General features: G+C 43.6%; 1 protein-coding gene, 1 long non-coding RNA gene and 1 pseudogene across 2 annotated transcripts in view; 1 reads left to right on the top strand and 2 right to left on the bottom strand.

The window, feature by feature from the left end:
- On the top strand, positions 1-23,537 carry LOC130362533 (uncharacterized). The gene is made up of 3 exons (XR_008891452.1): positions 1-1,756; positions 20,272-20,370; positions 23,418-23,537. It is a non-coding gene; the product is annotated as an uncharacterized LOC130362533 (long non-coding RNA).
- Positions 2,168-27,424, bottom strand: part of TFB2M (transcription factor B2, mitochondrial) — a 28,865-nt gene continuing 3,608 nt past the window's right edge. The window contains exons 3-10 of the mRNA XM_056567175.1: positions 26,402-26,799; positions 23,789-23,877; positions 21,257-21,410; positions 16,437-16,585; positions 15,791-15,880; positions 15,135-15,197; positions 11,076-11,227; positions 2,168-3,321 (exon numbers count right to left, since the gene is read on the bottom strand). Of these exons, the coding sequence (XP_056423150.1) occupies positions 3,135-3,321; positions 11,076-11,227; positions 15,135-15,197; positions 15,791-15,880; positions 16,437-16,585; positions 21,257-21,410; positions 23,789-23,877; positions 26,402-26,753 (1,236 nt within the window). The 5' untranslated portion in view covers positions 26,754-26,799 and the 3' untranslated portion in view covers positions 2,168-3,134. The remainder of the gene's footprint in view (positions 3,322-11,075; positions 11,228-15,134; positions 15,198-15,790; positions 15,881-16,436; positions 16,586-21,256; positions 21,411-23,788; positions 23,878-26,401; positions 26,800-27,424) is intronic.
- LOC130363270 (U2 spliceosomal RNA) lies at positions 8,854-9,056 on the bottom strand (annotated as a pseudogene).

The raw sequence follows: 27,424 nt of genomic DNA, 5'->3' as shown, positions 1-27,424 counted from the left end.
GCTGTTTGGAGACAGTTTAGCATTTAAGCTTGGTTAAAAGATTAATGGTAGTGTTGTGCCCTTACCTCTGGTCCCCTACCTTCCTTCTTTTTTTGCCCCCAGCCTCTTCATTATATAGATTTTTTCTGTCTGTTTTTTTGGGTAATATACAGTATTAAAGATTAGCCTTGATATGGGTTTTCCTTATACGTTGTTAAGCCCTTGTTCGGTTTGCGCTGTGACCTTTATTCACATCACGATTATGCTATATGGTTGCCGTATACATTTTCTTTTTGAAAACCGTATGTGACCGTATACATTGATATACCATTAAAAAAACGTACACAACTAGATGTGCGATTTTTGTACATTTATTTGGTTAACCACATTTTTGTGCAGTTCTGTACGGTTTTTGAAAGTTTACTCTGCAGCCGCCCGGGACTCCTACAGTGCTGTGGTACTACTCCCATCATGGAACAGACTAGTTTCCATAATGCGAGAAGTAGTTTCCCAGGTTATGGGAGTCTGCGGGTGGCTCTTGGTGGGGTATTTGAAATAATACAGTAATATTCATTGATTTTACAGAGCGCCGGCCAGCCGGCAAATGTAGCACAATGCCACCAGCTTCCCCCGCAGGAGCGGTCTCCTCTACTACTGTTCCCATCATGGAACAATGTCAGCTAGCCACCTCCCTGTAAAATTATTGAACATCACTGTATAATTTCAAATACCACGCCTAGCTCTGTGAATGGCCAGTTGGTGCCAGCCATTCTGGCACCAATCTAGGGAAGCTGGAGGCACGGGCACAGACATGAAGTTTAACGTGGATAAATGTAAGGTTATTAATTTGGACCGTAAAAACTAAAATGTACAATTATGTGCTGAATAATAAGACACTAGGTCAAACTTCTACTGAAAAAGACTTGGGTGTACTGGTGAACAGTAAACTCAACTTTAGCAATCAGTGCCAGGCAGCGGCTGCCAAGGCTAACAAAGTCATGTGATGTCTCAAGAGACAGGACAGGAACATAGTTTTTCCACTGTATAAATCACTAGTCAGACCACATATGGAGTATTGTGGGCAATTCTGGTCATGGGGAAACAACTGGAGGCATACTGTATAGGTGAACACCGTATCTGTGATGGCCGCAAATCCCGCTCCCCGCCACGCAGTCATTTCTAGGGGGCCTCTGAGGCAGTGGCATTGCAGCAGTCCCAACCTGAGTTTGACAATTTACAAATCTCAAGTTTTCAAAAATGCAGAGAACTGCCTACAGATCAGACAGCATCCAGCATGGTTTATAAGTTATGATCACATCTGGTCTCAGAAGAGAGACCTGATGCAATCGGGTCCTTGGCCCATGTACTACTACCCCAACATGGAACAGACTGTTTTATGACGGGAGTAATAGGACAAGCGCTACTGTAGTCACCAAAGCCGCCCGCAGACTCCCGCAGCTGGGGAAACTACTTCCCAGCTGTGGGAGTTCATGAGCAGCTGTCAAATGGCTTTTTTACCAATATAAAAACTATATAAGTTTTTAGATTTGCACAATTTTCCACACGGTTTTATCAGTTGTTTGTTCCCGTTTTGGGGAAAGAAAAGTGATACAAAACCGTATTGCAAAATCATGATGTGACTGTAGCCTTATAATGGGCCATGTAAATAATGCTAATGATTGTTACATTTATTTCTATATTAATAAAATTTACTTGAACCATACATTATAGGAGGAATAACAGAACAGCACAACAGCCATGTAAATCCCTTACAAAGGTAGTAATATATATTAGCTGTCGCTGCAAGTTTGAAAACTTTCCGAATGAACTGTATGTTTAATTTCTATTAAAGGATTTTTGTTGCATAGTTGGACATATAGCATGCCAATAGGTTATGGTAAAGATTTCCAAACTTTTTAGTTGGTGACATACTTTTTAAACATGCACACTCCTCTGCCAATTGCACCACGTTTCCTACGAAGCATGATGCAATACCAGTATTAGCATAAAAAAAAGTGACTGCTACCCCCCTTGATCACCCATTGTTCCATTTCATAACCCCCTCCATCCTCCTCTGTGCCACTTCATCCCCCCCCTTGCTCACCCCCTATGCCACTTCATCTCTCCCCCAATCACCCCCTGTACCACTTAATCCCCCCCCCCCATCACCCTCTGTGCCATTTAATTCCTCAACCTCTTGTTCAGCCCCTGTGCAACTTCATTCCCTCCCCTTCAATCACCTTGTGCCACTTAATTCCTCCTCCTTGATCACCCCTTGCCACTTCATCCTTCTCCTTAATCACCCCTGCACCATTTCATTCCTCTTCTTGATCACCCCCTTTACCACTTCATTCCTCCACCTTGATCCTCCGCTGTGCCGCTTCATTCCCCCCTCCTTGATCCCTCAGTGTCACTTAAAGGGGTTCTCCGGTGCTTAGACATCTTATCCCCTATCCAAAGGATAGGGGATAAAATGCCTGATCGCGGGAGTCCCGCTGGTGGGGACCCCCGTGATCTTGCACGCGGCACCCCGTTTGTGATCAGTCCCCGGAGCGTGTTCGCTCCGGGTCTGATTACGGTCGATCATGGGGCCGGCGGCGTGTGATGTCACACCTCCGCCCCCGTGTGACCTCACGCTCCGCCCTTCAATGCAAGTCTATGGGAGGGGGCGTGACATAGCCATTTAGCCCAAGACAAGTGCAGATCCTTCCTAAGCATGTCCATTACTGTCTGCCAGGTACGTACTAAAATCACCTTATGCTGGATAACCCCTTTAAGCCAATAGGGTGACCCTTCTAGCAGGTTATCAGGTGGAAAGAAGAAGCTTGTGTGAGGGAATATATTTAGATGCTGCCATTTTGATTCAGTTTTCCATTTTTATTATTCTATTAGCCTGAGATAAATAATGTCCTTTCCTTAAACCCAGAATTGCACAACATGTAGAAAGTATATAAGGAGTATCTGGCAGTTCTGTATTGTGTAAACCATTATTCCATTAGACAATTTTCAGCAATACAATTAATTACAGGGATTTTATATTCTCAAATAAACAGAGAATTTAATGCAGCTATGGTATGTTAAAACCACAATGGATCTGAATACATAAAGTCGATGCAGGTGCAATCTCAATATTATAAACAGAGCATCTAGTTGGTTCAATAGCATGGAACTGCTACATCTTCATAGATTTCATCTAATACAAAACTTGGATTGAACTCTTCTGAATGTGACAGGATCTCAAAAAGTAGCTTGTATTCTTCTGGGTAGATGCAGCCCGTTACAATGTTCATTGGCAAAGCTAAACTTTTTAATAAATCTTTCCCATTACCAGGAGCCAGGTTACTAGAAGGGGAAAAAAACAAATGTTATAGCAAATATACTAAGGTGATTCTTCTTAGGCTGCTCAGCAAATACAAGAATAAAAAACAATCAGGGAGATTTATCAAAACCTGTGCAAGGGGGAAGTTTGTTAGTTGCCCATAGAAACAATCAGCTTGCATCTTTCATTTTTAGCCTCTTCAGGACACAGGGCATATGGATACGTATATGGATACGTCCTGCATTCTGAGTCCTTAAGGACACAGGGCGTATCCATGCGCCCGTGGGAAATCCGGTCCCCACCGCTAGCCAGTTGGGGAATGGAGCCGGATGCCTGCTGAAATCATTCAGCAGGCACCCCGGCACATTGCCCAGGGGGATCCTGAGACCCCCCCCCCCCATGTCGGCGATCGGAGAAAATCGCATGTCAATTCAGACATGCGATTTTCTCAAATTCCTGGCTGATCTGAGTTGTCAGCAACAGCCCCGATCAGCCTAAGGGATAGGAGTGAGGTCGCAGAGCTGCGATCTCCTCCTATCCCCTGCCATTAGTCAGAACGGAGTTCTGACCAATGGCAGCACAGGACAACCCCCCGTTCTGCCCGCCGCTGGATGTTGAGGGGGATCTGGGAAGAAGATGGAGGCCGTACCTGCAGGAGAAGATGCCTGGGGACCCGGGATCTTCGCTGGAGCCTGCTGGATACTGGATCAGGTAGGGAATCGTTGGTGGGGGGGATTGAAAATGAAAGTAAAACGATCTTTACTGTGGCAACCACTAGGAAGGCCAAACTGCAACTACCAGCATGCCCAGACAGCCTTTGGCTGTCTGGGCATGCTGGGAGTTGTAGTTTTGCAACATCTGGAGGGTCAGTTTGGAGACCACTGTTACAGTGGTGCCCAAACGGTAGCCCTCCAGATGTTGCCAAACTACAACTCTCAGCATGCCTAGACTGCCCAGGCATGCTGGGAGTTGTAGTTCTGTAACATCTGTCCCTTCAGATTTAGCAATTTTCATGACATTTTTGAAAATTGCTGCTCTACTTTGAAGCCCTCTAATTTTTCCCAAAAAGCAAAAATATGTCCATTTTATGATGCCAACATAAAGTGGACATATTGTATTTGTGAAGAAAAATTTAATTTATTGTGAATATCCATTTTCCTTACAAGTAGAGAGCTTCAAAGTTAGAAAAATGCAACATTTTCAAAATTTTCATGACATTTTGGGATTTTTTACAAAAAAAGGATGCAAGCAACGCCGACAATTTAATACCAAAATAAAGTAGAATATGTCACGAAAAAACAATCTCAGAATCAGAATATTCGGTAAAAGCGTTTTCGCGTTATTAATTCGTAAAGTGACGATGGTCAGAATTGTGAAAAAGGGCTCAGTCCTTAAAGTGAAAAAGGGCTGCGTCCTTAAGGGGTTAAAAAGGCCCCTGAAAAATAAAGGCAGCAATCTGATTGGTTGCTGTGGGAAACTGGTCAACTATTCCTCTGCACAGGATTTGATAAATCTCCCCCTTTGTGTCTAGGGCTACACTAAAACTTTTTGTAGTGCTGATTGATTTGAGCTATTTAGTGACAACTGCAGTCCACAAGATTGTATGCAGCTCAATATATTACTTTGGACTGCAGCTGAAGCTCAATAGTTAAAATCTATTTGTAACGCTACCAAGCTGCAATTCATGTTCCAAACTGCTGATATTGTTAGATAGCTGTTAGGACAAGGAGACACATTGTACTTTTTATATATCTGCGAGAGTTTCCTTAACGTAGAAAAATGCTTTGATTCTCTGGTGCAAAGTGTCAAAGAGGTGTTCCCAACCACCTGAAGTGCTGACGGATGGCACACCCTCTGTCTACCCCATTTTTCCTATATATAGAGAGAAAGGGCGAAATAGGCTGTTTTTACACCATGTGTTACTTTTGTGTTTTAACATGCTTTTTTATTTTGATTGGTGAACTCACTAATAGAGATTTACCAATGAAAAATACTAAGTTATCACATTTAAAATGAACATATTAGGTATCGCTGCATGCGTACTTGTACACACTTAAAATAAATCAAAACTAGAGAAATGGAGTCATTTCAAATGAATAACATTTTTTATCGATTACATTAAAAACAATACATGGGGGAAGCAAACACAGGAAAGAAATAGGACAGACAAATGGCGTCACTGCTGCCAGCACATGTAAACATCATTGGGAAATATGGAAGAGCCAAAAAGGTAAACTGTGCATACTAGTACAAAGACATAAATCTTAAAGTGCATAAGATACAGTACCAACCTCAACAAAAATAGAAAAAGTGCAAGAGTGCTGCAGGAGTGACGCAGAGGTGGAGTCACTCCTACTGCACTCTTGCACTTTTTCTATTTTTGTTGTTGATACTGTATCTTCTGCAATTTAAGACTTACCGTATATACTCGAGTATAAGCCGACCCGAATATAAGCCGAGGCCCCTAATTTCACCCCAAACACCTAGGAAAAGTTATTGACTCGACTATAAGCCTAGGGTGGCAAATACATCATTCCCCCCCCCCCCCATGTCATCATCCAGACCCCCGTCATTAACTCCCTCATCATCATCACTAGAGATCAGCGAACTTACAGTAAATTCGATTCGTCACGAACTTCTCGGCTCAGCAGTTGATGGCTTTTCCTGCATAAATTAGTTCACCTTTCAGGTGCTCCCGTGGGCTGGAAAAGGTGGATACAGTCCTAGGAGACTCTTTCCTAGGACTTTATCCACCTTTTCCAGCCCACCGGAGCACCTGAAGGCTGAACTCACTTACGCAGGCTAAGTCATCAACTGCCGAGAAGTTTGTGACAAATCGAATTTACTGTAAGTTCGCTCATCTCTAATCATCACCCTGTCATCATCCCCCCCTTCATCATTACCCTGTCATCATCCCCCCCTTCATCATTACCCTGTCATCATCCCCCCCCCTTCATCATTACCCTGTCATCATCCCCCCCCCTTCATCATTACCCTGTCATCATCCCCCCCTTCATCATTACCCTGTCATCATCCCCCCCCTTCATCATTACCCTGTCATCATCCCCCCCCCTCATCATTACCCTGTCATCATCCCCCCCCCCTTCATCATTACCCTGTCATCATCCCCCCCCCTTCATCATTACCCTGTCATCATCCCCCCCCTTCATCATTACCCTGTCATCATCCCCCCCCTTCATCATTACCCTGTCATCATCCCCCCCCTTCATCATTACCCTGTCATCATCCCCCCTTCATCATTACCCTATCATCTCACACCGCCCCCTTCATAATCACCGCTTGTCAATGTCTGATTTAACAGTGGTCTTCAACCTGCTGACCTCCAGATGTTTCAAAACTACAACTCCCAGCATGCCCGGACAGCCATCGGCTGTCTGGGCCTGCTGGGAGCTGTAGTTATGAAACATCTGGAGGTCCGCAGGTTGAAGACCACTGCCCGGGCCTTCGTCATCATCCAGCCCCCCATTCCCCCTTTAGTTTTGGACTCGCCTCCGCTCGGTGGGGAGGGATAGTCGTTCCGGGCTGTCCATCTTCACCGGCCTGTCCATCTTCACGGGGCTCTTCTCTGCGCTTCGCGCACGGCCCCGGGGCGGGGAAAAGAGGCATGAAAAACTCGATAGATGTTCTCTGCAGGTTTGCACAGGGAGTGACATTAAGCCTGTTCCCTTCTCCACCGACCTCCCTTACCCCTTCTACTGCTCATGAAGGATGTGCCGTCTGCCGCAGCTGCTATTTCAGTACTCCACTGTGCGTGAGAGTTAACCGTTGTACAATGGAAAAATCGTGCTGAAAAACTCGGCTTATACTCGAGTATATACGGTATGTCTTTGTACTAGTATGCACAGTTTACCTTTTGTCTCTTCCGTATTTCCCAACGATGTTTACATGTGCTGGCAGCAGTGACGCCATTTGTCTGTCCTATTTCCCTCCTGTGTTAGCTTCCCCCATCTATTGTTTTTAATGTAATCAATAAAATTAAATTTTTAATTCATTTGAAATGACTCAATTTCTCTAGTTTTGATTTAATTCATAAGGAGTTCATATATAAAGCCCTTGTGTACCAGGTTCCCCATTATTTGAGTGGTTTATACCCACCATTTTTATTCTATTTATTCATGTGTACTATTTTTTGTAAAACCTGTGAGGTACAGTGCTATTTATTTATTAATGGACACTTAAAATATGTTTAAGTTTAAGAAAAATCAATCAAAAAAGTCCCAACAAAACAGAAAATGGTACTGATAAAAACCTTTAGTGCAACCCTGTGCTGAGAAGGCTACAGCAGGAAACAGGGGGGGGGGGGGGGGAGGATTGAAGGTGATCCGACACACAAACCAACCATGTGACATCACACATGCTGCTGCTATAGGAGGCCCATTGCACCCGCAGGGGCACAACATTTGGACGTCTCCCACCGGAAGCAGGGTCCGGAATTCGGCCACAAATTTGTGTCCGTTGGCGAAACCTGGGTGCACATTGGGGAAACTTGGGTGCATGAAGGGGCACCCTCCTGACAACGCCCGCATGCCGTGGTGCACCAGGACTATAGCCACGGATGCGACAGATGGCAAGTCCTCCAAGGGCATGGTAGAGGGCGGAAGGACAATGGTCAACTCTAACAGATAGTAGGGTACCGAAACTGCCACCATGGATGCGGCAGACGTCGTAACCTCTAAGGATGGTGTAGAGGGCCCTTGAACATTGGTCAACTCTCACTCACAGGGAGTACCGGAACAGCAGCTGCGGCATACGACCCAACCTCCATGGATGGTGGAGAGGTTCCATTGTACAGCGGCCAACTCTGACTCATAGTGGAGTAGCTGCGGAAGAAGATCCGACCTCTATGGATGGAGTAGAGTGTCCATGGTACATCGGTCAACTCACACACACACAGTGGGAGTACCGGAACAACAGCTGCGGCAGATGACTGACATGTATGAATGGTGTAGAGGGTCCATTCTACTTCTATCGGGCAACTCGCACTCACAGTGGGAGTATCGGGACAGCAGCTGCGGCAGATGACCCAACTGCCATGGATGGTGTAGAGGGTCCATTGTACAACGGTTAACTCTCACGCACAGTGGAGTACTGAAATAGCAGCTGCGGCAGACGGCACATCCTTCATGAGCAGTAGAAGGGGTAAGGGAGGTCGGTGGAGAAGGGAACAGGCTTAATGTCACTCCCTGTGCAAACCTGCAGAGAACATCTATGCAGAAGCTGTCCTTTGTGAAGTCGTCCTTGGTGGATCAAAAACCCCAGCCTAGCGGCGCAAGGCAACAGCGTTAACCACAGAGCCACTATGCAGCCCCTTGGGAGTAACGCAGGTTACTGTCCCAAAGACTGAACCTTCGTCAACTGCATACCCCAGCGAAGGCGACCAAGAGGTGCAAGGGAAAATCCCCCCCAAAAAAAATAAAATAAAAAAGAAGGTCACTCTGGAACAGGGGCTACACAACCATTGCGGACTCTAGGTCCTCAGCATATGTGAGCCTGAAGTAACCATGCACATGGCTGGTGCCGCAATACACGGAACAAAGGACAAAGTCTAATACAGGGGGTGCACTGAACCCGCAGAAACACGACTATCCGTCACCCGCCAAGGGCAACGGAAGGAAAAAGACAAGAAAATAAAAAATCCATTCAATATATGGTTCCCGAATAGGGGACATATCAGATATTAAACTGATGAGACGGATACCGCACTTTATCTTAGCCATTAAAAATGCCCTAAAGGCATACTAGAAAGGCAGGGGACCTGTGGAAGAAAACTCCAAACTGATTGACAGACAGGAGTAAAAGGAAGGGCTATAGAAAAAATATGTAGCTGTAATAACTACTATTGAACACTAGAGGGGAGAGATAGAAACAGTGCTGCAGCAATGTAGCTATGCAGCCACTGGAGGGTGCAGAGCGCTCGCGAGAGGTTTCTTTTTTCTTTTTTTAATACAAAGGAGGGAGGGAGGGAGGGGCCGACAGACCCCTGCAGCGCATTAAGCACCTGAGTGGTCGGGGCACTGACCATCAGAGCGCGTGCTAAGGCCTCATTGGTGGGGTAGTGAGGGAGGAGAGAAGCCATCCCCTTCAGAGTGCGCTCCCATATGACGGACTGCAGCCTGCTCCCAGAGCGCGCGCTGACAGAAGAGAGGCCGGGGGCAGAATGGGAGGAGGGTTTCATGCGATCCCAGGCGCGCTATACGGCACCAAAGAAAAGGGGGCAGAGCCCTGGCTAGGCCAAAGCCGCAGGCTCAATTAGAGAGCTAAACTGCAGCACGGGCCGAGGAAAACAGCCCACATATGCGCAGGCTGCGCAAAGAAGCCATGGTCTGAGCCTCCTCATGCCCAGCTGCTACTCACCGCCTGTGGCCTGGAAATGAGGAATACCACAGGCGAAGAGGTCCGGGGGGGGGGGGGGGGGGGAATACTCATCCACAGGGAGCATACTCCCCAACGAAGTCTTCAACCAGCCAGGGCCACCTGCCTTAGGCCAGCCTAGCAAACGGGTAAATGGGGGACCCAAGCCCAGGGTATACCGTTGTTGGCGAGGAGGAGTTAACGGCCCATCCAGCAATGCACCGTTCCCCTAGCTCGCAGGTGGGGGGATCAGGCAACGCCATGCTCCTGTTGCCCCATGCTAGAGAAAATAACAAAAGGAAAGAAAAACTAAACTTTAGACTAAAACTAGGAAAAAAAACAAAGAAATAAGACCAGGTCTGGAGAGAGTACCAGACCTGTGTCTGCCTCCTACGGACACTAAGCGAGGAGCAGACTTCTTTTGCCTAGTGTCAGCAGCATAATACCCATGGTCTCTCAATGAGGCGACCGAGAAATAAAGTTTCCATTTTATAAAATAGTATAATAGAAAAACTATATAAATTGGGCATCATTTTATTTGCATTGACTTACAGAACAAAGTACAATTGGTCGCGCAAAAAACAAGTCCTCATATGGGTCTGTAGGTGGAAAAATAAAAGCATTATGGATTTTAAAAAGGGGAGGAGGAAAAAAAAAACAAAAAAAATTTTTTAAATAGACTGTGTCCTTAAGGCCAAAATGGGCTATGTCCTTAAGGGGTTAAATCCCCGGCACTGACATCCCATGCCTAAACAGTATGGGTAATGCTCTTTCCTGGATCGCTTCATTTCCCAGCTATGAAGGGATTCTAGTCCCACTGTTTGCCTAGGTATCCAGTTCTCACAGTAACTACTGTGTGAATCAGATGTCACTTTCTCTATACAGCTCTTTGAGGAGCTTCATGTGAGCCTTGGGAAGATGCATAGAAAACCGTACCACAAGTTGTGTTTTAAGTTAGTGACTATATAAAAATACACAGATCTGTATTAAAGGAGTACTGCAGGCTTAGAAAACTTCTACCCTATCCACAGGATAAGGTATAAGTGTCTCATCGCAGAGGGTCTGACCGGGGATCCAGAACTGCCATGGCTCTGCAGGGCTAATGCTTGTGTCATCGACCTCTCTAAGAGGTCGACAGAGATGCCCCCTCCATTCAGCTCTATGGAAGAGGCAGGCATGCACAAATGCTGAATCTCCGTCTCTCCCATAGAGATACATGGAGGGTAGACACGCCTCCTGCATGGGGAGAGCGGAGGCAGAGCTGGGGCCCCTGAAGAAATAACTGAAGAAATAATTCAGCAACTTTACCAATCATATGGAAAACACCACATATTTATGATCACCAACACAGACTTAATAATAAATCCATTAATAAATGAGGTTATTCTTTTCTATGAACACTTACTCAAGTTTGTCTATCAGCTTTGACTTGCGTGTTGCCAGTAATTGCTTTATCATATGAATGAATGTACTCCCATCCGCAGTTGTAAAATTCTCTGAAAACAAGTTTCTTCTTGGAGTAATTCGTACTAAACACAAACCATCATCTGGAAAACCCTTAAAAAAAAATATACAGGCATAAAATATGGAAGTTCAATAAATTAATTCCTCAATTATAAAGTATAACAAAAATATACATCTGGGCACGCAGTAACTGAAAAGCACACATCTGGTGCTACAAATATGCATAGCAAATAATATACAGAAAAAAAAGATTGCTGAACACAAATGCCGTATATTGACATACTTCTATTTGTCTAAGGCAAGCAAATTCAAGACCTTGCAATTAAAAACATACATGTAGTGTAGGGCTGCACTTAAGTAGTCTCAAAACTGATTGGGATTTATGCCAAGCCAGAACACTCTCTCCAGAAGGAAAGAGGACCCATCTGCAGACAATTTACGAAATCTAGTGGCCCCCAGCAGACTTAGATCTACACCTATTTCCACTGTCCCTCCAAAGGACCGTGGGATGTACAAGTGCAATAAACCAAGGTGTCTTTGCTGTGGGATGGTTTGCACTGACTGCTCCTTTAAATCAGCAGTTACTAATGATATATTTTATATTAAGGGTTCTTACTGTTGTGATAGTTCCTTCGTTATTTATTTATTATCCTGTGACTGTTTTTTACAATATGTTGGCCGGACTATCCAGCCCATTCGCGCCCGTATGAATAAGCATCGTTCTAATATAAAAAATGGGTATTTATTACACAGTGTGTCACGCCATTTTATGACCGTGCACAGCAAAAAGACTGATTGTTTGAAGGTCCAAATTTTGGAAATGATTCCCGGCGATGTACCTAAAAGATATCAAAAACTTATCAACTGGGAATCATTTTGGATCTTCAAATTATGCACTTTATTTCCGAACGGACTAAACAAAACCATTGAGAACACCCGCTGATTTAATAATTTTTTAACAATTTTATTGATATTGTCTTTGGTTTTTATCCATTTTGTGTGTGTTCTTTAATTTACTGTATGCACTTTATTGTACAGTGCAATTTTTGAGGTTTACAGCTAGTGCACTTTTGCACCTTTATAATGTGCACTTTTTTTTGCTGTTGTGGGGTTAGCCATTGGTTAACCTAGGACAGCGCAGGGTTAATCTTTGTTATTTCCTGTTATTCCCCCATTGGATGATTGTCCTGACAATGAGGGGTTAATCTTTTGTCTTTTGTGTTTGGTGTGTATATAAGTGCTTCCTGTTCCCCTGTCCACATGCACGAAACGCATTGCATACTGGGAATAAATGTTGTCTGGTCCTTCAGCGCCTGAAGTCCACTTTCCTTGGAGGTTTTTGTCTCGTCAGTACAGAGCAGGGTTATCTGGCTTGGTGAGGTGAGAGGCCTCGCAATTCCAATCGAATCGTGATAATTGGGGAAAGTTCTGCGATTAAGCACTACTGTGAGGAGAAACAGTGACCCGCACAATGGAGGAGTGGGGCCGTGCCGCAAGGGAGCTGACAATTAAAAAAAAAGGGAGGTGGTAAGCTTCCATGCAGCGCGGCCCTGCTCGGCCCTTTTGCAGGGCCGAGCGCTGGGAGGAAAGTGTTAACCCCCACAGCCTTTGGATGTCCGGGCATGCTGGGAGTTGTAGTATTGCAAAAACTGGAGGCACCCTGTTTGGAAAACCCAGCCCTATGGGAACTAAAAAATTGTAAAAGAAAATGTAAAAAAGGTTAATAAGCCCTTCCTCTGATAAAAGGGTAACTCACCCCTCTTCGTCCCCAATTTTTATATAAAATAATGTTAAAAATAAACGTATTTGGAATTGCGTAAATGTCTGAACTATTAAAATATAACATTAATGAAACCGCACGGTCAATGGCGTGAACGTAAAAAAACAAAACAACTAAATACAAGGATTGCTGATTTTTTATCACTTTATATACCAGAAAAAATTTATGAAAAACGATCAAAAAGTCCAATCAAAACAAAAAGAAACCGATAAAAACTACAGATCATGGTGCAAAAAATTAGAAATTATACAGAAAAATAATATTATAGGGGTCTGAGAGCCTGTGGTAAAATGAGTGATGTCACTACACAGTACAATTGGTGGCGCATAAAACATGCCTCATATGGGTCTGTAGGTAGAAAAAAAAAAAAAGAAGTTCTGGCTATAAGAAGGCCAGAAGGAAAGAGACGAACTCCCCCTTACTGGTCCTAAAAAGACTCCACTATACCAGGCCAGGAGAGTACGCAGACTCCATTATACCAGGCCAGGCACATAAAATGCAGAGGAGGAATTAGGCTCTATTTGTCCCATTTCATATCCAATCCCTTCTATTTTATGTTCAGTCAATGAACATGAAATGGGGAGGGGGTTGACTATATGAAATGAGGGGATTGGACATGAAATAGCAGGGATTTCATAGTTTATTATATCGCAATCGCAAATTGAAATCGCAATATTACCTCCATAATCGCAATCACACTTTTTCCCCAAATCGTGCAGCCCTAATGCAGTGTGATGAAGTACCATATAGGGGTGCAAAAAAGACAGCAAGGCGGAACACCCTAAGCCAGATCCCCATTAATCCCTTAAGGACACAGCCCATTTCGGCTGATTTTAGCATATAACACGCTTGACAACGCGTTATATACGCTAAAATAATTATCCTCAACATCACCGGGGGACATTTTTGCCCCCAGGGACGGTGAAGATATAAAGACCCCCCTGGCCACCCAGCAAGATGTCCCCTGGGCGGGGACTTCTACTTACCAGCACCAGTTGCTACGGCTGTGGTCCCATCCCTTTGTCTTCAGGGATGGTGCACGTCACCGTTCTTTAGAACGCCGGCTGCTGCGCCGGAGGCTCGTGACATCACGCCCCCTCAATGAAAGTCCATGGGAGGGGTGTGACAGCTGCCACGTCCTCTCCCATAGATTTGCATTGAGGGGGTGTGGTTTGAAGTCATGAGCCTTTGGCGCCCTAAACAAATGTTGGGTGCTGCTGGGGGACTCCCGCGATCAGATATCTTATCCCCTATCCAAAATCACAAGAACGGGAACACCAGTCTCACATTGAAATGGAGAGGCAGGTTGCGCATACATGCCACTGCTCCATTCATTTTCTATGAGAGCCGTTTTGGAAAAAAAAGGAAAGAATGAAACAGCAGTGCACATGCGCGACCCGCACATCTCTAAAGTAAATATGTCACCAGTGTCACCGGCACTAACCTGTTTGTACTGACAGTGCAGGTGACACTAATGACAACGGTAAGCACCTTGTCCCGTTCCGTGGCGGAGATCTTCAGTAATCTCCTCTGTTAGCTCCGCTCTGGGCGCCCGACTTGGGGCAGGGGCGGAGCTTACCGACTTCACTGCTGCTGTTCTCTCACAGCAAGACCCAGCAGGGATCAGCAGCAGTGATGTCAGTAAGCTCTGCCCATGCCCCAAGCCGGGTGCCCGGAGCGGAGCTAAAGGAGGAAATTACCAAAGATCCTCGCCACTGAACGTGACAAGGTGAGTACAGTTGTCATCAGTGTCACCTGCACTACCTGTCAGTACCAGGTGACAGATTTCCTTTAATGTGGGACTGGGGTCCCCATCCCCTGTGGATGGGGATAACTTTACACCATGGCACAACTCATTTAATCCAAAAGACTAGGATCATTTTGTTGCACTGAAGCTCTTCCAAAAAGTACAATACTTTTGTTCCCCTTCCCAATCTTCCATTGAGGATGGAGAGAGACCAGCAGAATGCTTGGTGGTAAAGTTGATAATACAATCATACAACATCCCCTTCTAACAACAAGGACCTATGCAGGAGACTCTGCAATTGTACCACACAGGTTCTTACACGCATCTTCTCACACTCAATGTAAGACTGGGAGAAAAAGGCAAAGTCACATGACACTGATGGGGGAAAAAATGTAATTAAACACACACAATCACATTCATACATGTTATATCACTCAATATTCAAAGATATTACTCAATGTTTTAGCACCTACCCCAGATTTGGTCATTGATGGATTCCTAAATTTTGCAGGTGTCAAAAATGAGGATGTGGGTTCCTGATAGAAGGAAATAAAAAAAAAAATAAAAAAGGAAAAATTTAACAGAATTTTTGTGAGATTAAACAACCAACAACCCTCATTGACACAGTCAGTAACTGTTCAAGGTAGCCGCTGACTATCACCCCAAAACTCAAAAGTAGGAAGCAAACAGGGTGGAAGTTAGTATAATGACATGCATATTCTGGCAATATTTCTGGCACTTATACCGTTAGGGAATTGCATGTGTGGCATTTTTACTATGTAGGCATTCCATGTGGGGCACTTTTACAACCTCTCTAATAAGGGGATTGCCTTCTGCTGCTCTAATTTCCACTGTGTGGAAAACAGACAGGACAGTAAAAACACAATATTCTGTTACCGCTGCAGGGGAGAAAAACAATTATATTATCTATCTCTCTGTCTATATCTATATATCTATCCATCTATATAGATCCACCCCTATGAGACAAAAAACAGAACAAGATAGGGTAGGGTCACGTGCCGTATTTTGCTTACTCATGGACGTCAATTGGTAGCAAAATACGGCACTAGTAACAACTACCCTAAGAATGGGTTATAAATATATCTGAATTGTGCATTGAGTAACTCACCTTGTGTAACAGTTCAATATCACATGCAACCTGAAACAGGACACTCAGTGCTTTATACTTCATAAAGTCTCCAGGTCTAGAAATCAGTTTCTAGAAGAAAATATTATGGATTAGAGGATAAATTTATAGCTCCTCAATTACAGTAAAAATCAACCCAAAAAGGGTAGGGTCACAAGTGCAGTATTTTATTGCATATTTTCTGCAGCTGATTTTGCTACCTAATGACTTCAATAGGTAGGAAATGACGCAGCAGCAAATACAGCACGTGTGACCCTGCAATGAAATGTTTAATTTGATATTCTTATTGCAACTGTAGTAATGCGTTTAAATGGATTTTGTATGGTACACAAGCTATAGCAAGTATTACATGTTCTTCTAAGTGGATATTTGGCACAATGTTTAGGCCAACTCATATGAGCTGCTCTTTTTAGAAAAATAAAAATACACATTATGGAAGGCTCTTTAGCTTATAGCTGCTGATGTAAAAAATACACTTTTTGGGTAGGTCAACTGGTATTCTCAATCCTAAAAATGCCCACGACCCATCAACAAGCATATTTAGGTTACATGCCTAATTCCTTCACACGGCAGAATATAGCAATTTTATTAAGATATAGCAAGTATTGCATGTAATATACAGACATACCAAGTACTGATTTTCCGTCATAAAGACATTTAATTCTACTCTTCCAAATCTGTAAACTGAAAGTCGTTGATAGAGAGAATAAATTTGCCGCCAAAGTAAAATTCGTTCTTTTTTATGGCCAAGCATCAGAAAAACTTTTAGAGGGACATCTGAAGAAAAAACAAAAACACAAAAGATGAGTATGAAATCTGACAGGATCACAGATTAATAACAAGGAGAGTTTACATATTGCTAATTTAACAGAGGTTATCCTGTTCTTGAAAACTGATGGCTCTAAGATAAGCCATACTTATGGGTAAGATACCACTCTGATAGGGGTCAGAATCTTGACATTTCTTTCACATTGTTTACAATTTAAAGGTAACCAACAATCTCTCAAAAAGGTTACTGTCCTTTACATAAACTTTTGACAAAAGTTAAAAGGGTACTCTGGCAGAAGTTTTTTTTTTCTCTCGCTCTTTAATAAAGATGCCCAGCCTGTCTTCGGGGCATCGGGGACTGGAGCAGTGATAATTGAGGCATCATGGAAGGTAAGTTAAGGTTTTTTTTCCCTTTCTTTTTCATAAGAAACAATCTTTATTAAAAGAAAAAGAAAAAAAACACCACCCTTACACCAGAGAGTCCCATTAAGATCAGCAGGGCTCTGAGTGCTGAGACCACCTCCCACTATTTGTAAAAGCTGGTTGAATTTCACTTCCCGCTTCAGCATGCAGTTAGGCTATGTTCACACATGCCAAATTCTGCACGGAGATTCCGCTGCAGCAAAGTTCTGTTAAATTCAACAGGATTTTGCTGTGCTGTGCACACGTCAGAATTTCTGCCCCGGACGTTTCTGGCATAGAAATGTTAAATTCCGTGTCTGCAGAAAGAATGAACCTGTACGGAATGCACTGCCATCTATGAGACGGCGCATTCCTGTGTGGTCCTAGCCTGCTGTCTCCGGAATGTCCACATGGAGATTTTCCGTGCGGACAGTGAGGTATGAACATAGCCTTAGTCTATGGAGCCTGTATTCAGTAGTAAGTCACACATCGCATCAAGTGAAAATCTTCATTAAGGTGCATTAAGATGGGCATAAAACGCGCTGTTGTCACTGCCAAAAACCCTGCTTCCAATTAAGTCAGTGGGAGCAGGGAAAACACAATGAAAAGAAGTGTTTAGCGCTAAAGCTCTCGAAATCAAAAGGCGCTTTAGGGCAGATGTTCACTTTATTCTTATTGTTCAATTATGGCAATACAGAATTTATAATTTTTCTTGTGTTACTACATCCTGCAGTATAACATTTTTATTTTTCACCAACAGAGCTGTGAGAGGGCTGCTTTTTACAGGGAACTGCATAAAGTTCTTGTGGAAATCCATGCACAAACACGGGACATGGGATGCCTTTGTATTTGTTGTACATTTCAGTACAGAATCAGAGTTTGAATCCACACATGTGAATGACACCTAAATAAGGAACGAAAAAAGGTAGAATTATTTCCCCATAATTAGATTTTCTGGGGTCCACCATGACAGCTCACACAAGAGATGGCTCCCCTAGTACCTAATAGGAAACAGGGGTTAAAAATCCCTCCCCCTTACATCTCCCCAGTGTTTTACAAATAACTAGTGGACATCAGAATACGGTGCAGGAACTATTTATTAATGCATAAAAGGAGGGAGGAATATAACAAGGCTGTCCAATAGCAGAATTCCAATATGAGTATGGCATCATTTTACCTTTACAGGTCCTCAACCATGACAGCCCATGTGAGAGAAATACCAACTAAGGAGAGATAGGGCAGGACAATGGTGTTAGGGCCTGATTATTTGATGCATCAAGTCTACAGTGCATGAAAAAGGTGTGTGGACTCGCCCAGGTTGCAGCGCTGCAGAAACTGCTTCAATGATGCTGTCGATCTTTCTGCCGAACAGACTGATACTGCACATGTGGATAGTGCTCTTAGACCATTAGGTATAGATCCTCTCGGTTGTAGTGGAGTGGAGAGGGAAATAAAACTGAGCTAATTTCTTCCAAAAACACCACACCTGCACTTAAGCAGCCAGTTTACGTTTTTTAATGTCATGAAACTGTCACAGACAGCAACAGAAAAGAGCCCAGACACAAGAAGTGTCTGCTGTCAGCCCTGACTTTTTACATCAGTTACACTGGGAGCTTATCGGAGTTATCCAGGAGTAGAAGACTAGAGCTAATTTCTAGCATAAACAACTCCCCACCTATCCTCAGATCGTGCGTGGTATTACAACTTCCCTCCATTCACGTGTACAATGAAAATGAGCTGCAAAGAGGTGACCATTAAGAATAACAACTTATGTCTCAAGACAGACTCTTCAACATCCAGGCTGTTAGAAAAAGAATTTTGAGGACCTTAAAGGGACTGGGCTCTGGAACAAAAGATTCTCTACTTGTGGAAGCAGAAACAGTTTCTTAACTGCAACGTTTTTCAGGAAGCAAAACCATAATTTTTTGGGCTAGGAAGTTGCAATTAATGGCCATGTTCACACGACTAAAAATGTGAGGAATGTAAACCGGAAAATACGGGAGAACATTCCGCACATTTACTTGATTCAGCGGTATAGGACTGCTTGAAAATGCAGTGTCTCCGTAGACGGCAATGCATTTCTTAGTGGAATCTGCAGAGACATTGAACAGATGCAATGTTTCTGAGGACGCCGGAATCAGGGATTCTGGAAATTCCGGTGTGCGCACGGTGCAGCAGAATCACAATGAAATCAATTGGACTCTGCTGCAGAGAAATATTCCTGTGGAATACTGCTTGGAAATTCCGCCATGTGAACATAGCCAAACTCACTCTTATCATGCTCTCCTGGATAGGGCTTTTGCATTGGATGTATTGCTAAAAAAGCAAAGCCAAGTGAAAAATTCCAATTCTGAGCAAGGGCATCTCTTGGTCTGTCCCTAGCCTAGATATTAAAGGCTCATTATACTGATTGAGTTGGACATAAAACTGATTTTGAGCATTTGCTGTTATGAAAAGCTACTCTAAATAAACTATTACTGTGATGTCTTGATGTTTCCAAAAAGCTATAACTTTCACCATGATTTCTGTGAAGAATCTTGGGGCAGATGAGATACTGAAAGGAAGTGTAGGGGGAAGGTCTTCCCTTTAAGGCAGGGTCACACATAGTGCATATGTAGCGTATTTTACGCTGCGAGAAAATGTCCGGCATCGGTAAATACACTGCGCATTTGGCTATGAGCAGACAAACAGGAGGAGGCTTATCAAAGACTTTGCTGATTGCTTCTTTCATTTTGCAGAGGTCTTGTTAAACATGAAAGAAGCTATCTGATTGTTGCTATGGGCAATTTTTCCCCTCTACAGGTTTTGATAAATCTCCCCTACAGGGCTTCCCCGCCACAGTCTTGTGTGTGCAGTAAGGTTCGGTCCGTGTGTCACAGCCCTGTGTGTCTGCTCATAGCCAAATGCGCATCACATTTCCTGCTGCATGGCAGATTTCTTGCAGCGTTGGGTATGTGCTATGTGTCACCCTACACAAACAGAACTGCAAACCAAAGGTATTTTCAAATGTATGGATGAAAGAGTATGTGGAAATAAGCTTCTTTTAGGTGCAATGTTACCATTGCTGCATTTTTGACCATCATCAGGGTGGCTGTTTTCATCTACTTAATATTGAATTATTTGTAGACAATTTGATTAGCACTTCTAGGTTACTTATAATTCTGAAAATACTATGGTTTTTGTACTAGAAAAATTGATGAATAATGACCTTTGCCTACTTCTGATGATGGAACTTAAACCATGAACCCCAATTGAAGGAGATTCTCTATTACTTTTATCATTCTTTCTTGCAGGAGGAAAGATGGCCGACATGACAGATGAAGTCTTGGAGAAAGACGGAAGAACTCCTGTAGCCTAGTTCCAGGGCTTTCAAGATCCAGGGATTTGAAGAGGTAATTTTCCTGGGGAAGGATAAACCTGAGTCTCCCTCCTATCAGCCTGACATCATTGTTTATTGGGACTGTGGATGAGTTCAGCAGAAAGTAATTACTTTTTTCCCCCTTGGGGTAACTCCACCTTCCATATTTCCATCTTAACTTTCCTTAGTGGCGAAAATTCTTCACCGTCCTTTTATTTATTTCCTCTGAAAACCCTTTCCTCTTATCAATTCCCTTTTCCCAGGATGGCAGGTTAACCAGAGAATGAAATGAAGCAGTTTCAGTTCAGGAGTCTTATTTCCCTCCCAAAATTTTAGCCATGAGACAGATCGAGAATAATTTAAGATCGAGAATAATTCCATTCATCCAGGATAATATTCTTGACATCCACATGGATTAAATTTTTTTTGGTCTGTACTGAAAACAGCAACAAATACAATGGCGGCCTATACAATGATCTTTATAAATTGACAGGGAGTGTATACAACCCCTACTGCAATGGGTGGTGGAGTAGTTCGGGCTAGTTTCACATGAGCATTTCTAGTGTTCCAGTTTTTTAAGTTCATCATCTGTTAAAAATATAATCCGTTCAACTACATAAACTGATCCTCCCTGAACGGATCACAAAGGCTGATGTGAAACTAATCTAAGCTTTTGATGAACATATTTTTCATACTGTAACTGGTTTTTATTTTTTTTTGGATGACTAAGCATTAATAAAACTTAAAAAATGATATGATATTATTCTGCAGTATTCTGCCAGGACAACAAAAATGTAAGTTTAAATAATAGGTTTACAATGTTCTTTACAGATCAGGCTTTCTTGGGAATTCTTGACAAAAATATTGTAAAAAAAAATACTGTGAAAAATTGGTTAATTGAGCAAAAATTGAAATCTGACCTGCAGCCCAAGGAACTTCACTGATGTTCAAGGTTTTCATAAGTGTACTGGAATACATAGAAGGAGGCTGAACAAGTCCTTCAGACCAGGGGTCGATCTTAAAGAAGTCACAGTGAACCACTTTCAGTTGTCCATTTCTATTTTTCTGTATTCTCTACAAAAACAAAATATAGAAATGGATTGTAATTTTTTTCTCTAGATGCATACCATACTTATAAGATGTACAATAAGCAAATGTAACTAATAAAAGCATGCCATGAATGTATGGGCAATATATTAGAAGCACAAATTGAAATGTGTAACTGTTTGAATAAGCAGGCTAACTATAAACGTCCTGTGTACACTGGAATCAGCAGAAACAAACAGTGTGTGCCCCCAGCCTGGCAACTGAAGTTCTAGTAAGAGCTCACTGAAAAACTGTCAAGGCTTTTACCCCCTAGAGGACGCAGGCGTAAATGTATGCCATGGCTACCTGGTACTCTGCCCACCAAAGGATACACTTACGCCCTGCGGCATGTAGGATCTATGCAGCGAGCTTGGTTCCGTCTGTTATAAGCGATCACGGTGGTGACCGCCATTAACTGTACAGATGTCATCAGATGCGAAGATGGCAGCTGGATCTTATCTCATCTTCTTCAGGACCGCTCCAGCCATATCTTCCTCTGGTCTGCCATTTTGCTGATATTACTGTTCAATGCCTATGCATAGCACTGAACAGTATCAGCAACCATAAGAACCATTTATTTTTTTAAAGCAGTATAATAGAAAAGCATGTAAACATGGGTATTGTTTTAATTCTTGTAGCCGGGGGCTGAGGCCAGCTATTAACTCTTTAGATCGCCACTGTCAAAGTTGACAGCAGCATCTAAAGGGATCTTATAACCATCACTGGTGGTCTAGTGGGGTGGATCGCCACCCTGCAGTGCCATCACTGTGGATTTAGCCAGAGGCCTTACCTTTTCCTCCATGGCTGCCCCCATGGATCTGCATTTGATTGAGCCTGCCTTGAGCAGGCTCAATCAAATGAACACAGATCAATGGAGTTCTATAGAACTGCATTGATCTGTATAAGGAATCTAATGATTCCTCCTAATAAAGTATATATATAAAAAAAAGTTTGATAAAAGTTTTAAAAAACACCCATTAACCCCTTCCATATTAAAGGGGTACTCCGGCGCTTAGACATCTTATCCGCTATCCAAAGGATAGGGGATAAGATGTCTGATCACGGGGTCCCGCTACTGGGGACCCCCGCACGTAGCACCCACCTGTTACTGCTTCCGGCAGCGCTGGAGGTTCTGGCTCCCAACCACTGGAACGGAAGAATGTGATGTCATGACTCCGCCCCTGTGTGACGTCATGCCCCACCCCCTCAATGCAAGTCTATGGGAGGGGGCGTGACCGCTGTCTCTGCATTGAGGGGGCAGAGCATGACATCACAAGGGGCGGAGCCGTGATGTCACAATGCTCCGACCCCGTGATCTACAGTAATCAGACCCGGAGCGAACACGCTCCTGGGACTGATTATAACGGGGTGCGGCGTGCAAGATCACGGGGGTCCCAAGCAGCGGGACCCCCGCGATCAGGCATCTTATCCCCTATCCTTTGGATAGGAGATAAGATGTCTAAGCGCCGGAGTACCCCTTTAAATGTTCATATCACCCCCCCTTTTCCCATAAAAAAAAATAAAAATACGTAAAACATAAAAATAAACATTTGGTATTGGCGCGTGCGTAATTGTCCAAACTATTAAAATAACTTTATATATCCCGTATGTTCAATGTAGTTAATGTAAAAAAAAAAATAAAAATAAAAAAATCACAGAATTGTGTTTTTTATGTTTATAACACCATATCCCAGAAAAAAGTAAAAAGTTTAAAAAGTCCAATCAATACCAAAATGGAACCAATATAAAACAGCAGATTATGGCCCAAAAAAATGAGCCATCATACAGCCTAGTACACGGAAAAAGTTAAACGTTATAGGGGTCAGGAATTACTTTTTTCAAAAATTAAAAAGTGTTAAAAAATGTTTTCATTAGTAAAATAAGATTGCATGAAAGTTTGACCAGAAGGTGACTGGCAAAAAACAAGAAAACCCCCAAATTAGCTTTTTTTTCCCCACCAATTTCACCTCACAAATGTTTTTTTTTTCGTTTCAGACCATAAGTTATGGAAAAATGAAAGGTGTCATTACAAAGTATACTTGGTCCCATGACAAACAAGCCTCATATGGGTCTCTAGATGGAAAAATAAGAGTTATGGCTATTATAGGGCGAAGAAGAAAAAAGAAAAAAAAAAGTGCAGAAACTAATAACGCCCTTATTTATGTACTATTTTGGTTGAAATTATTTTATGTACCAAGACAAGTGGATTTTCATGAGGGACAAGTAGATTGTGATCCGTTTTAGTCCCTTGGACAAGTAGTTTTTTTCTTTCTTTTTTTAATTTCCACACCACTGATATGTCAAAACCTCAGAACACATTTACATAGTATACAGTTTATTAACATTCAGTAATTATTTTTCCATACCTCCAAAGATGGCAGAAAATCAGAGTTATTTTCCAAGGCAAATACCTTATGGCCAGCATCTAGCAATGCCTGGGTTAGAATTCCAGGACCTAAAGAAAAAAATAATCTGTTTACAACCTTCATGCACAGTATTTATGGAGACCTCCATTACTAATGGGCCCAAACACAGGAATAGAAAAACAGAGCTAATTTCTTTAAAAAACTAAACAAAACAAAAAAATAAACAGCACCACACCTGTCCTCAGGTTGTGTGTGGTATTACAACTCGGCTCTATCCACTTCAATGGAACTGAGATGCAATACTACACACAACCTGAGGACGTTTGGAGGCGAGTGGAGATTCGGTCTGGCAGCTGTCGCCGAAAATACTTCGGCTCTAGGGCCGCGGGGCAGTGAGCCATCCCCATTGACGGCTATGCAGTGCTCGCGGAATCCACGCAAAGAATGAACATGTTCTTTCTTTGTGCAGAACAATTTCAGCGACGGAATTATCCGCCGCTATAATTCCATAGTGTGAACGGGTCTGTAGTGTGAACGTACCCCAACCATGTACATCTAATTGTCATGCCTCCATCACCTATATTTATTATAACAATACCTTTTTTTTTTTTAATAAGAATCCTCTCAAGGAAGGGGGCATGTCCCTCCCTTGTGGCGCTGCGAGGTAATTGGTGTGTCTGCTTACGCAGCCTTGTCCATGAGCCATCTCTTGTCCATAACTCACGGACAAGCTTGATGCTGCTGCAGGACTGGTTAGTGTCCCAGTAGGTATGAGGACCCCCTAGTGGTGGAATTTTCAAGAGCCGTATTCTTTATAAAATATTCAAAAAAAATAATTAAACGACCATATAACAAAAAGGTCTTTCATTTTCATCAGTAACAACATTAAAAGTTTTGGGATCTGACAGTGTCCATTTAAGGTTCCATCCACATGTGACAGCTGTTGACTAAATGCTCATTGGCTTATCAAAACGATTAGGCATTTGTAAAGTACCCAAACCTTATTTCCCTTGACATCTGTCAGGGGAGAGGCAAGAGGCCCCTATACACATTAGGCAGTTGACCAGTACCACAGAGGATCTAGCACACTTTTTTTTTTTTTTAAATGTGTATGAGGGCAAGGTACAGTGTTCAAAAAATAAACACACAGCAGTGCAGAAAGGTTACCTATTCAAATGTTTTATGCACAGTGACCCTGTAGTACAGCACTCCTATCTCCTCAGTGGTCCTGTATTGGTCTCCACTAAATGGAATGTCTGAACAGAAGATCAGCATTCGCACTAGGGATCGACCGATTATTGGTATGGCCGATAATCACGATTTTGGGCATTATCGGTATCGACCCACCGCAGCACGTTGCACCCCCCACCGTAGTGCTAGTCGGTACACCGGTATGAACCGGATACCGTTTTTTTTTCTCCCACGGTATGGATTTTTGCCCACACCGCTCGGCCCCTCCCCCACCCTCCGAGTCAATAAAAAAAATTAAACTTACCCGTAATGGGGGTGGTCAGGGCCATCCATCCTTCCTGTAGTGTCCGGCGGCATTCCGGGTGGAGGGTGAACCGGTCCGGGCTGTCCTTCTCCGGGGGTCCTCTTCTCCACTCCGGGCAGGCTCTGGCCTAGTACGCTGCATAGACGCCGCTACGCCGTGACGTCAGGTGCGTCGCTGCGCAGCGGCGTCTAAGCAGCGTTACTAGGCCGGAGCCTGCCCGGAGTGGAGAAGAGGACCCCCGGACCGGTTCACCCTCCACCCGGAATGCCGCCGGGCACTACAGGAAGGATGGATGGCCCGGACCACCCTCCCCGGACGGCCCCTGCAGCAACTGGGAAGGTGAGTCAGGGGTCTGTATAATATACTATAGCTACAGTAGGCCCTCCAGCTGTTGCAAAACTACAACTCCCAGCATGCCCGGACAGCCAACGGCTGTCCGGGCATGCTGGGAGTAGTAGTTTTGCAACAGCTGGAGGCACCCATAGGCGCGGTGCGGCAGGGGGGAGCGGTGGCGGTGATAGGTCTCAGGACCCCCGGGCAGGCAGGGGGAGAGAAGCGGGTAGCAGCAGCCTATGGCACCGCAAAAGCCACTGCAGTGCATTGATTTAAAGCGCCCGCTTTAAATCAATGATCTGCAGCGGTGTCGCAGGGGGATAAATAGCCGATAACTTATACCAGAATATCGGTATAAGTTATCGGCTATCGGCCCTAACCTCCATCGATTATCGGTATCGGCCCTAAAAAAAACGATATCGATCCCTAATTCGCACATCTCTTTCTGCTCCATTTTTATAGTCAAAGCTTAGCAATTGAGAATTCAATCGGAAGTAATCTATGAGGAATCTACTCTATACTAGCAAAGGTGCTGGACCATTCTGGGGCAGTGCCAGGAATCCAGGACAGAATCACAGAAACACAAGCAACTGTCTCCAGAGCTACATGACTGAAGTCCCAAGCAACACCCTTGGCCACCCTGGTGGTATACAATGAAAGACATGTAACTGTGGGGTATGTAACATATGTAACATAGGGAAATGCACTCTGGATTCCAATAACATCAATGTCATTAAAAACAAACTGGAGCCACTAATATAGAAATCTTAGCAGCTGAGTTATACCTGGGTTACAGTCCATAATGATGGGTGCCGTCCTGCTGGATCCATAAGGTGCAAGGCATTTCACGACTGAGTCTATAAGCCCTGGATCTGTTATGAACCTCCTGAAGTTTTTACAGGATTCTGCTATCTTCAGTTCTATGCTCTGATCAGTCGCACTCTTTGACCGCTGATGTTTTTGGTTTTCTTTAGTGGCAGCTGACCTCCTGGAGGAAGGATACTGGTGTGAAGTGCTGTTACAACTTGGCACGGATGCATGGTGAGCCTGTCTTGAGCATAAAAACACACTTGTCCCAGCTGGAGGCCCCCAGCGGACAATGTATAAGGCTGTCCGAGCTGCCCAGACAGAAGACATGGTATCCACTTGTACGTGGTCTCACAAGCAAAATGATGTTCACTGCCTGTAAAGAGAAAGAAACCTTTTAAAGGGGTACTCTGCTGCTGAGCGTTTGGAACAAACTGTTCCGAACACTGGAGCTTGTGACGTCATAGCCCCGACCCCTCAATGCAAGTCTATGGGAGGGCGTGTGACGGCTGTCACGCCCCCTCCCATAGACTTGCATTGAGGGGGTAAGGTGTGATGTCATAAAGGGGAGGTGGCTATGATGTCACAAGCTCCCGGCCCCAGGGTTCGGAAAAGTTTGTTCCAAACGCTAAGCAGCGGAGTGCCCCTTGAATGAACATATAAATATATATGTGTGTATATATTATATCTTACATACACACATCTGCAAATCTGACTATAGTTATGTGAATAATTAGTGTTTTTTTTATCCAAGATAAAACAGATAAAACAGTCACATCTGTCCTCAGCTTGTGTGGGATTGCAACTAAGCTCCATCCACTTCCAATAGATCGGAGCTGCAATACCACACTCAACCTGAGAAGAGGAGTGGTGCAGCTACTAGAAGAACCCAGCTATGTTTTTTTTATTTTTTATCATCCTGGATAACCCCCTTTAAGGGTACTTTCTCATACTGCAGAAAAACTGTGGATTCCCTACAGTGAAGAACCTGCAGCAAATCC

This window comes from Hyla sarda, chromosome 3 (genome assembly GCF_029499605.1).
Source record: "Hyla sarda isolate aHylSar1 chromosome 3, aHylSar1.hap1, whole genome shotgun sequence".
NCBI lineage: Eukaryota > Metazoa > Chordata > Amphibia > Anura > Hylidae > Hyla > Hyla sarda.
The sequence above is the reverse complement of the archived record's forward strand: the minus strand, read 5'-3'. Positions and strand labels throughout refer to the sequence as shown.